Source organism: Cygnus atratus, chromosome 12, assembly GCF_013377495.2.
Source record: "Cygnus atratus isolate AKBS03 ecotype Queensland, Australia chromosome 12, CAtr_DNAZoo_HiC_assembly, whole genome shotgun sequence".
In the NCBI taxonomy this organism is placed as follows: domain Eukaryota; kingdom Metazoa; phylum Chordata; class Aves; order Anseriformes; family Anatidae; genus Cygnus; species Cygnus atratus.
Genome location: NC_066373.1, coordinates 1718011 through 1729615, shown reverse-complemented (window position 1 = coordinate 1729615; position 11605 = coordinate 1718011). Strand labels below are relative to the sequence as shown.

The 11605-nt window shown below is 64.4% G+C and overlaps 2 protein-coding genes across 2 annotated transcripts; one reads left to right on the top strand and one right to left on the bottom strand.

The window, feature by feature from the left end:
* Positions 1-4274, top strand: CDT1 (chromatin licensing and DNA replication factor 1). Its single transcript, XM_035566210.2, has 10 exons — positions 1-399; positions 565-672; positions 803-1008; positions 1480-1677; positions 1801-1946; positions 2157-2260; positions 2538-2726; positions 3107-3241; positions 3331-3532; positions 3650-4274. The coding sequence occupies exons 1-10, from the start codon at positions 64-66 to the stop codon at positions 3811-3813; spliced, it is 1788 nt and encodes a 595-aa protein (XP_035422103.1). The 5' UTR covers positions 1-63; the 3' UTR covers positions 3814-4274.
* A 1633-nt stretch (positions 4275-5907) lies between these two features.
* Positions 5908-10933, bottom strand: APRT (adenine phosphoribosyltransferase). Its single transcript, XM_035566211.1, has 5 exons — positions 10815-10933; positions 9108-9211; positions 8100-8233; positions 7130-7208; positions 5908-6777 (listed from the first exon to the last, which is right to left on the bottom strand). Exons 1-5 carry the CDS (start codon positions 10892-10894, stop codon positions 6635-6637), a joined length of 540 nt encoding a protein of 179 aa, XP_035422104.1. The 5' UTR covers positions 10895-10933; the 3' UTR covers positions 5908-6634.
* Between the last annotated feature and the right edge of the window lie 672 nt (positions 10934-11605).

The following is an 11605-nucleotide window of genomic DNA, read 5'->3' as shown; positions in this document are numbered from 1 at the left end:
CGCCACCGGCACCGGGAGCGGGACCGGGACACCGGGAGCGGCACCGGGACGGGCGCCGGCGCCATGGCTCAGCTCCGCCTCACCGACTTCTTCGGCCGTGCCAAGGCGGCCGCCGCCGTCCCCACCAAGCGCGGCGGCGGCCCCCGGCTGAAGGCAGCCCCAGGGGGAGCCCCGGTGCACCGGGAGGCCGAGGATGGAGCCCCGCCACCGCCGCTGCCCGCCTCGCCCCGCACCCCGTCCCGCGGCGCTGTCCCGGCCGTGCCGGGGCTGGCGGGCAGGAAGCGGAGCCGCCGCGAGATGGAAGCGGAGCCGCTCACCGGGGCCGGTACCGGGGAGCGCGGAGGGAAATCGGCGCGGAAGAGGCTGGAGCTGCCCACGGACGAGGGGCCGCCGGCTGCGGTACGGGGAGACCTGGAAACGTGTGGGGGGGGGGACACGGGAGGGGGGTGGCAGCATCCCCCGTGCACCCCCCACCCCGGGCCGGGTTGCTTCCCCGTGCGAGGCAGGGGGTCCCGGGGGGGGGGTTCCCCGCACGCCGCCTAACGCAGCCCCGGTGTCCCGCAGGCCGCCAGCCCCCCACCGGCAAAGCCCCCCCCGGCGGGCAGGACCCGATCTCCTGGCCGGGAGCAGGATGGCGGGACCGTGCCGCGGAAAGCCCTGCACCTGGAGCTGGTACTGGGACGGGGACAGGGTGGGGATGGGTACGGGAACGGGTACGGTTATGGGGTGGGTGAGCTCGGGGTCTCTGGCTGTCCGCTGCCCCCCTCCCAGCCCTTTCCTGACCCTGTTCCCGCACCCCCAGGAGGACCTGGCCGCGCTGCGGAACCGCCTGCAGAGGATGAAGATGAAGACCCCGTCCCAGCTGCTGCCCATCCCCGCCGGGGCCGGTGCTGAGCTGCGGAGCCGCCTGGAGACCCTGCGGGGCCTGGAGCTGCGGCTCCGTGACAAGGCGGCGGCGAGCGGAGCACAGACACAGGAGACAACAGCTCCGGCAGCGGAGGCGACTGGGTGAGGAGCAGCTTTGAGGGGACATCGGGGTGTCCCGGGGGTGCTGCAGCACGAGGAGAGGCACGATGGTGCTGCTCTGCCCCGCAGCAGACCCGTGCAGTTTTGCATTTGGGGTGAGAAGGGCATGGGGGCTCCCCTGGACCCAGCCCCGCTGCCCGAGCGGCTGCACACAAGAGTGCTTCCCCACCACCAAACCCTGTCCCCAGGGCGCACAGGACGGGCCGTGACCCAGGGACCCGTGTGGGGTGCTCAGAGAAGGGTGCTGGGACAAGGGGAGCAGAGGGGACCTGCCCCAACCGGGGTGGGCACACGGCTCCCAGCTCAGCCCTGCTGGCAGCAGGGTGCTCTCCGAGACCCCTGCCCCAGCCCAGGTGGTCTCGGTCCCCCCGTGCGTGCTCGGGGCTGTCCCCGTGCCCCATTCCCTGTGGCCGCTCTGAGCAGGGCACCCTGACACCTCTCCTCCTTCCCCAGCGGCCAGAAGCTCCCCGCGTACCAGCGGTTCCACGCCCTTGCGCAGGACCAGCCGCCGGGGCTCACGCTGCCCTACAAGTACAAGGTGCTGGCTGAGATGTTCCGCAGCGTGGACACCATCGCCGGGATGCTCTTCAACCGCGCCGAGACCATCACCTTCGCCAAGGTCAAGCAGGGGGTGCAGGACATGATGCGCAAGTGAGTCCGCAGCGACGCTGGAGAGCGTCTTGCCGAGTCTTTCGGGGCTCCCAGCTTCAGCTGCTGGGGCCGGTTCCCTGGCGTCAGCCCTTGGGGTTTCTGAGCTCCCTGCTGCTGTTGCAGGCAGTTTGAGGAGCGGCACGTGGGCCAGATCAAGGCGGTGTACCCCACCTCGTACCGGCTGCGCCAGGAGAAGAACATCCCCACCTTCGGCAGCGGCGTTAAGAAGTCCGACTACCAGCTCACGCTGGAGCCCGTGCTGGGGGAAGGTGCGTACGGCGGGGAGCAGCGGGTCCCAGGAGTGCTCTCTGCTCCCTCCAGCAAGGAGTCTGAGCGTGCCGGAGCTGGAAAACGCTTCTGGGGCGAGTGGGAAGTCGGGCCAGCGGGTCAGCCCCGCGGCAGGGCTCTGGTCCTGCCGTTTATGAGGCTCGCTCCGCTTTGCCGGCCGACGCAGGTGATGCTTTCCTCTCTCCTCGCAGACGAGAAGGTGTGCGGCCGCCCGCACCTGTCGGCATCGCGCTTGCTGGAGCGCAGGAAGGAGTTCAACCGCAGCCTGGTGAACATCGTCAAGCAGCACCACGCGGTGAGCCCCAGCTCCCTCTGCTTCGGGCTCGGGGTGCTCCGGGCGCTATCCGAAGGAGCGGGTGGCACCCAGGCCGAAGGATGTCACGGGGCCGTGGGCTCCGTGGATGCTCGTGGCGGGCAGACAGCGGTGTGGGATGAAAACTGGGAAACACATGGCTTGAGAGAGGCCAAGGCTGGGTTTTCTCCTGGTTCTGGCTTCCTCCAAGCCTTGCTGGGAGCACGGTGGGGCCACAGGCCCATGGGTGCAGTGACGCTGTTCTCGCCCCCCCCCCTAGGCGTTCCTGGCCACCCTCACGCCCCCCATGGTGGTACCCGAGGACAAGCTGACCCGCTGGCATCCCCGCTTCAACGTGGACGAGGTGCCGGACATCAGCCCGGCAGAGCTGCCGCGGCCGCCGCAGGAGGACAGGATCACCACGGCCCAGGAGCTGCTGAGCACGGCTCGGGGCATGATGATCCCCAAGGTGAGCAGGGACCGGGGTAAGGCTCCAACTGCTGCCCTGGGGTGTCCCAGACCCCAAACTGGTCCCTCTGGGAAGATGTCAGTGGACATAGGTGGGGAAGGGTTGCCTTGGAGCACTGTAAGATGGGGGCAGGTGGGAAGCCAAGCCTGGCCGTGCATGGGGCTGTGCACGGGGCTGGTTTGGGGCTAGAGGAGCTGATTCGGGCTGGGAGAGGAGACGGAGGACACCAAGCCGCCCCCCCCCGCAGGCAGGACGGGTCAGAGGGGTGTGGGAGTGCTGGGCCGCTGCAGGGTGGCCCCTGGAGGTGGGGGCGGCGGAGGGGAAACTTCTCCTTCCTCCCAGCTGTAACCCAACTCCTCCTCCCCCTTCCACATGAGCAGATGGAAAAAGCTCTTGCCAACCTGGCCCTGAGAACCGCTGAAGCCGGTGCGGGGGAACCGGTGCTTTCCAAAGCACCGTCCCCTGCCAGCACCTCCAGCGCTCTGAAGGGGGTGTCCCAGGCGCTGCTCGAGCGGGTGAGTAATTCGGTCCTGGCCGTTAACGGGGCCGGGGTGGGGGGGGGACCTGCCTGCACCTGACCCCTCTCCCCCCTCCTCTCCCCCAGATCCGCGCGAAGGAGGCGCGGAAGCTGCAGGCGCTGATGACCCGGGACCCGCGGCAGGAGGAGCGGCTGGCCATGCTGGGGCGGCTGCCGGCCATGGCCCGCGTCCTGCGCAACGTCTTCGTGGCCGAGAAGAAGCAGGCGCTGCCCCTGGAGGTGGCGTGCGCCCGCATGGCCGAGAGCTTCCCCACGCAGATGACCGCGGGTAGGAAGGAGCGCGCGGGGCTCCCGGGTGGTTGCGGCGGGGGGGGGGGGGGTGGGGTTTGGGTGGGCTGGGGTGCTGAGCTCTCACCCGGCTGCTTCCCACCCCCCCGCCCCGTAGGAGAGATGGAGAAACACCTGCGCCTCTTCGCGGAGCTGCTGCCCGACTGGGTGGGGATCCACGCCATCAGGACGGACACCTACATCAAGCTGGACAAGAACAAGGACCTCGGGCTCATCGTGGAGAGGCTCGCCAAGGCGGCCAAGGAGGCGGAAGCGCTCTGAGCCCGACAAAGGTCCGGGCTTCCCCTGTTGCAATCATCTCTGTAGGCGTAGCGAGCCCCGGCCGTGCTCCGGGGGTGGTTGAGGAAGAGGAGAGTGGGCATTAATGTAACTAGTTCCTTTGCCAGGGTCCCCGAGGGCTGTAGTTAACCCCCAAGGTGAAGGCAGGCAGTCCTGGGGTGGCTCCAGGCGGTGAAGAGGAGTTTCTGACCTGTTCTGGTGTTCTCCTGAAGGCTCGAGGCAGGAGCTTCCTTCCACCCAGGGACTGGTGGGGTGGAGGCAGGGGGAGAGGGTGACAAGGAGGGAAGGAGTGAGAGAAGAAGTCACAAATTGATGTTTTGGCTCTCCGGGCCTTGTTCTGTTTTTAAGGGAGGGAAACACGCATCTCCAGCTCTGGCTGGAAACAACGACAGGACTTGTCAAAACATATTTGTATTAAATGTTTTAAATAGAGCTGACTCCTGTCAACCCAGCGCTCTTCCTCTGCGCGCTGCCTGCCTGCGCTGCTTCGCCCCGCGGTCCTCCGTGGCACCGGGCCCCGGCCGCTCACGCAGGGAAGGGCTGGGTCCTCGGCCAACTCCTGCAGAAAGGCTTACTGGAAAAAGTGAGCGTGGGCTCGCGGAGAGCTGAATGCAGCTCTTGTAAATAGGGCCCGGGCGGCTGAGGGGACTGCAGCCCAGCTCCCGCTGGGGACAGGAGCTGGGAGAGAGGGCTGGAGGCAGCGGGGGGTGACTTTAGGCAGGGGAAGCCCGAGCTGCTCTCGCTGGGACCTGCTGAAGGGGCTGGGGAAGAGGGATGAGAACTATGAGGAGGGTGCCAGCTGCGGCAGAGGTGCCTGCCTGGCCCTGCACCCAGCTTGGGTCGCTGCTGTGGGACAGGCGCTGCACAGGATGGGGGCTGCCTGGTGCTGGGCGCGCTCACCTTGGCTGCTCAGAATCGCAGATTCTGGTTAAAAAGTGGAAGCAGCAGCACAGAGGTGCTCGTCCTTCATCCTGCTGGCTGTGATGTCCCAAGGAAGCCTCCCCAGGTGGAGTGCTGCTGTTCCAGGCTGGTACCGTCGGTGACCCCACAGCACACCCCCTCCAGCACCCCGCTTGCAGTCTGGCTGCAGCCAGCCCCGCTCCCAGCAGGAGCAGCCCCGGGGGGGCACACAGGAGGGTTTAAACCCTGCACAGAGGCTGTGGGGTGAGGGCACGGGGCTGGGCTCAGCACAGCCCCCCTTTGGGAGCTCCCAAAGGGTGGGTGAGCAGAGCTGGTTGCAGCAGGCGTGCGCTTGCCCCAGGGGAGCTCGCAGCGAGCTCTCGTTTGCTGCTCGGGCAGAAAAGCTTCCTCCTGCCTGCAAGGCACTGCTTCAAAGCGAGCAATCCCATCGAGGAGCTCTCGCTGCCCGCCAAGGCGAAGGCACCGTCCCCACGTTCCCTGATGTCAGCCCTTGGCCTCGCACGCTGCCAGCTCTGGCACCGGCAGGGCTTACTTACGCTCGCCTCCTCGGTGAGCAGCTGCTTTCCACAGCTCCTCGGGGTGGAACCAATTTTTTCCCCTCTCTACCTCACAGCAGGGACCCTCGTCCTTGCGCCAAGAATGTGTGTGAGGCTCTGCCTCGCTTGGCTCCACGCAGGGGCTGGCTGCGAATCCCAATCCCCTGGGGTAGGTTTCTCCCGGGGGAACGATGTTTCTCAGCGCTAACTGAGCAGCGCTGAAGTGGCTTTTCAGGAAACGGTGATAAAAATAGCCCCAATGGTCCTTACAGCTGTAAGCACAGGGCAGGGTGTGCTCCATCCCCATGCGCCCGTAACACTGGAGCAGGAAGGTGCAGGGGCTTAGTCTGTGCTCCCCCCCAGCACAGGGTAATTATTGCCACAAGAGCCCAACAGGAACAGCCTGGGTGCCCCCCTCCAGCCAGAGATCAGTGCCAGGTGGGGAGAAAAGATACCTGGAAGGGCCAGTCCTGCCTCCCTGGTTAGCGCTTCCTTCCAAGCGTTTGGGGTGGCAACGGGCAGCTCACACCACAGCCTCCAGTGATGGCTCGGGACTGGAGGAAGATGCCCACGAGGGTACGTAACAGCTTCAGCTACTGCAAGAAGAGCTCTGAGACAGTTTAGAAAAAATAAGAATAGGTCGACATTTATTTTATCAGTGAGTTCAGCCCCTGCTAAGGCAGGGATGCAGTCTGTACTGTGCTCAGTGGCGGAAGTTTTGGCATGCGGAGTCCTGCCTGCCCTTGTGGCTGACCTGAACCATGCAAAGGGGAGCTCTGCTAAACCCCGCTCCGTCCATCACACTGCCTCAGCTGGTGCTTTGGCAGCTTGGCTGTGAGCACAACTCTTTTTCCTCTGGTGGCAGGTACCTCAGTTCACCCCTTAGACAAATCATCACCTTGTGCCCATCTTCTGAGTTTCTTAGGAACCCATTAAAAGGAGGCTGGCCAGGTACGGCTCAAACAAAAGCGCGTGCTGGACCCCACAAAGTTCTCAGCCCTGCCCTGCCTCAGCAGCAACATTTTCACGTTGGTATCTTAAAAAATAAAAATAAAAAAAATCCACCAGCAAAGTTTTGTGGTCTCCCTCCCCCAAGCAATCAGTCTGTTCCCTATTCCCACCAGGACGAACTCAAAAAAGGATCCATGTGCTGAATATGCTTTGATCTGCGGCTTGGAAAAATGACTTGGACTTACTCTTGTAGAGCGTCTGGCCAGCATTCTGACTGAAACTGTAGGTTCTCCCCTGCCCACCCCCTCGTGACATCAAGCCAGTGACATCTCCAATGCAGGAGAGGGCCGGGGCTGGCAGCGAGCGACCTGCAGCCTCCGTCCGCAGCCTGAGCCTCAGTCGTACTGGAGCAGGGAGTAGAAGGGGATGGACTCGAGCTTTTCCACCCCTTTCAGGAGTTTTAGCTCTATGATCACCAGGCACTCCAGGACTTCAGCCTTCAGCCTCTTCACCAGCTCGCAGGCCGCATGCATCGTACCTGCAGGACACGGAGGTTCAGCAGAAAGATCATCACTTGAGGAGCAGCACCCAGGCAAACTGCAGCCCCCAGGGATAACCGCAGGCAGCAGTGCATGGCAGGACTGCAGGCAGCCCCACCGTGCACTCCTGCACCTCGCACAGCGCAAGTTTTGGCTGCCACAGCAACTTAAACACCACAGACATTGCTACCGCCCCCCTCCCTTGTTGCAAAGTGTTACAGGGGTGGCAGTTTCCATGCACAATGTCTCGGCTAAAGTCACTCCCCGGAGGAAATCAGGGCGATCGCAGGCAGACCCGCACGTGCAGCTCTCACACGCGTTACCCGTGCCCTCTACCAGCGCTTCTCTCACCTCCAGTTGCAAGCAAGTCATCTACAATTACTACTTTTTGTCCCGGTTCCACGGCGTCGCTCTGGATTTCAAGTTCAGCCTGCAGGGTGGAAAGAGTAGCTTCATTTTAGCCTCGCCTCCCAGAGAAATGCTTCTCAAACCGCTACCGCGCGGTGGAACGCAGACACCGTCTCAAGCAGCGAGATCAGCCTTAGCACTCAGCACCTAAAACCCCGAAACGCACACTCCAGCTACGGGAGAGTGCCACAGGAATAACGAGCGGGCTAGGTGATTGCTGGGCCAACCCTCCAGCACGTCAGGGTCCTCAGTGTTCATCGAGGGAGTTACGGTCTCCTTGTGAAACCGTATCCCAGAGCAGCTGGGGGAAAAGCTCCCGTAACGTGCTGGGCTGGAGCGCTCTGCCCTGGCAGCGCCGCCGAGGCAGTTACAGGCACGTCCTTTGTCAGATGAACTCGTCCCATACGGGGCTTGGCCCAAACAGACCTCGTAAGTAATGCTGGAGCGTGGTGGTCCTGCTGCTGTTAGTTACCAGCGGTAGCGGGTTATTGGGCCTACAGCTCTGTGATCCGAAAGGGGTGCGGTGTTACGAGGTGAGCGCCCCGTTTCGAAGCCATGCAGTAAAGGCATTTACTTGGAGCACTTACTGGAAGAGGGGGGGGGGAGCTCGATGTTCATGCCCTTGAATTCAAGCCAAAGAAAGCAATTTAGCACCAACTCTTATCCTCCAGCCTGCCCCCCAAAAAAATCACAGCACGGCTCGCCGACACGAACCCCGTGTGCGTGGCTCGGCGATGAAGCCGCGCCGTGCCGGAGCACGGCAAAGCCCCGGGGAGCTCCTAAACCTCGTGCTGTGCCCGTGGGCTCAGCACCCATCGGGGCTGGCCGGGGCATCCTCTGCCGGCCTCATCGCCCCCTCCACTCACACCCCCAACCACAGCCTGGAAACCCTTTTCCCCCCCCCGGGCGTTACCTCGCCATACTCCAGGGTGTACGAGGCGGACTCGGTCGGACCGGGAAGCTTCCCCTTTTTGCGTATCGGCACGAAGCCGACCCCCAGTCTCTGAGCCAGAGGGGGGCCTATGAGGAAGCCGCGGGAGTCCAGACCTGGGGGGCAGAGCAGGAAGAACTCAGCAGAGCCGACGCCTGAGGGTCACTGTGTGACATCCCAGGTTCATCCTCCCGTGTTGCAAGCAAGCCATCTACTCTTACTCCAGGAGCACTTTGCCCTTACGGTCATTTCCAGGGGTTTAAGACATGCACCACGGCACCGTGCTCACCCAGACGTGCTGCTGGGGAGCTGTGGGGCACCGCAGTGACACCCCAGCAGCTCAGCAGCCCTTTCTGCCTCCCTTCCAACTCTTCTTTACAGCAGCAAGCTCAGCTCAGCCCCGGTATCAGTCCGGCCACGCAGCCAGGGACTTTGCACCGCCAGGGTCAGAACTTGGTTATCAGGAGGCACTTGGGCTAGGTTTGGTCTAGACTCCCCAAGCCCTGGGCTATCGCCCAGCCCAAGCAGCACCTTCCTGAGCGCTTTCATTCTCAGTCTCTTTAAAATGTGTGCTGCAGCACGTTATCACCACAAAGGCTGTTTCAGTTGGCTTGATAAAACCCTCCGGGAAGGAAAACATGCTGGAAACAGGGGCTCTGTGCCCTGGGGGCTGGATGAGACCTTACAGGCATGGCACACCGGGCTTTAGTGCTCAATGAATGCCTCTTTTCTTATTGAGGGAAGGAACAAATTATGAAACTGGCACTGAAGTATCATCAGATGACATCTGCCACATCCCAAACCAGTATTTCAGGAAACTACAGTACTGGGTTAAGGGTATAACTCCTGCTGGTGTTATGTATGACACAGGCCGACATTCGGATGATGTCCAAGGGCTACAATATCTCCTGCCCCATTAGCAAGGCGTCTCCCCACACTGACCACCTGGGCAGTCCGAGCACACGGTGCTCTGTCTCAGCGACCACCCACCTGCAATGAAGTCGATGTGGGGGAAAGACGCCCTCAGGTGATCTTCCAGCAGATCAATCAGAGCCCTGAAGGCCACAGGATCCTTCAGCAAGGGGCTGATGTCGCTGTGAAGAGAGGAAGAGCGGTTAGCGAGCTCCCAGCGGTGCATGTGGTGGAGCTGCTGCACCCAGGGGAAGCGTGCCCAGCAGGGCAGGCGTGCAGACACGCCGCCACGGGGGAGGACGGGCAGTGGGGCTGCTGGAGCGGCACTTGCAGCTTCCTGGGGAGGGACCAAACCCCCAGCCACGAAGCAAGCCCAGACCTGCAATGTATTGAATCACCCCTTAATCAGCTCCTTGCTCCATCCCCAGCCCCCTTACCTCCATCCCCAGCCCCCTTACCTCCATCCCCAGCCCCCTTACCTCCATCCCCAGCCCCCTTACCTCCATCCCCAGCCCCCTTACCTCCATCCCCAGCCCCCTTACCTCCATCCCCAGCCCCCTTACCTCCATCCCCAGCCCCCTTACCTCCATCCCCAGCCCCCTTACCTCCATCCCCAGCCCCCTTACCTCCATCCCCAGCCCCCTTACCTCCATCCCCAGCCCCCTTACCTCCATCCCCAGCCCCCTTACCTCCATCCCCAGCCCCCTTCCTCCATCCCCAGCCCCCTTCCTCCATCCCCAGCCCCTTTGCTCCATCCCCAGCCCCCTTACCTCCATCCCCAGCCCCCTTACCTCCATCCCCAGCCCCCTTCCTCCATCCCCAGCCCCTTTGCTCCATCCCCAGCCCCCTTCCTCCATCCCCAGCCCCCTTACCTCCATCCCCAGCCCCCCTCCTCCATCCCCAGCCCCCTTCCTCCATCCCCAGCCCCCTTCCTCCATCCCCAGCCCCCTTCCTCCATCCCCAGCCCCCTTCCTCCATCCCCAGCCCCTTTGCTCCATCCCCAGCCCCCTTCCTCCATCCCCAGCCCCCTTCCTCCATCCCCAGCCCCTTTGCTCCATCCCCAGCCCCCTTACCTCCATCCCCAGCCCCCTTACCTCCATCCCCAGCCCCCTTCCTCCATCCCCAGCCCCTTTGCTCCATCCCCAGCCCCCTTCCTCCATCCCCAGCCCCCTTACCTCCATCCCCAGCCCCCCTCCTCCATCCCCAGCCCCCTTCCTCCATCCCCAGCCCCCTTCCTCCATCCCCAGCCCCCTTCCTCCATCCCCAGCCCCCTTCCTCCATCCCCAGCCCCTTTGCTCCATCCCCAGCCCCCTTCCTCCATCCCCAGCCCCCTTCCTCCATCCCCAGCCCCTTTGCTCCATCCCCAGCCCCCTTACCTCCATCCCCAGCCCCCTTCCTCCATCCCCAGCCCCTTTGCTCCATCCCCAGCCCCCTTCCTCCATCCCCAGCCCCCCTCCTCCATCCCCAGCCCCTTTGCTCCATCCCCAGCCCCCTTCCTCCATCCCCAGCCCCCTTCCTCCATCCCCAGCCCCTTTGCTCCATCCCCAGCCCCCTTACCTCCATCCCCAGCCCCTTTGCTCCATCCCCAGCCCCCTTACCTCCATCCCCAGCCCCCCTCCTCCATCCCCAGCCCCCTTGCTCCATCCCCAGCCCCCTTACCTCCATCCCCAGCCCCCCTCCTCCATCCCCAGCCCCCTTACCTCCATCCCCAGCCCCCTTCCTCCATCCCCAGCCCCCTTCCTCCATCCCCAGCCCCTTATCCTCCACCCCAGCCCCGCCGCGCACCGGAACAGCACGCCGGGCACCGGGAAGTCGGGGAAGCAGCGGACCCGGGCGCGCACGGCGCTCAGCCTCTCCCCGTTCATGGCGCCCCAAGCACTGCGCAGCCGCCGCCGCCGCCGCCCGGCCCCGGCGGACAGGCGGGGCCCCCCCCGGGCGTTCCCCGGTGCGGCTGCGCCGGGATCGGGCCGGGTTTCTCCCGGGGGTCCCGGCCCTACCGGTCCCCGGTGCGCCCCGGTGCGCCCAGCCCCTGCCTGCCGTGCCCGGGACCCGGCTCCCCGAGACCCTCCGGAGGGGGGTCCCCCATGCCCAGGGGAGCCGCTGCAGCCCCTTCCCCCTGCCCTGTTAGCACGCTTCTTGGGCTATCTCCTGGTTTTCTGCCTCTCGGCAGGCCTCGTGCACCTCTGGAGCCGCACGGTGTGTTTGTAAAGCCTCCGGTTTGGGTTGGCACCGGGGGAGATAAACGGTGGTGGGGCAGGTCAGGGTGCTGCCGGCTCCCCGCGTGCGCCCCCGCACCCTGAGCTGGGGTCGGGAGCCGTACGGGACGGTTCCGCGTCTCCTGGGGCAGCAGCTGGGGCTTGGATCTGCTCCAGGCACAGCTGGGCACAGCCCCCTGCTGCAGTAAAGGCCCTGCTGCCGTGCGGCACCCTTGGCCGAGCAGGGTGCCCGCTGCTGATAGCTGTATGGGGACAACTCAGCTCCAAACCCCGGGACAGCCAGGGGACAACTCGGCTCCACGTCCCCTGGGACAGCCGTTAGGGCCCGTCTGTGCTGTGTCCCCCATGGGGCGGCGAGCC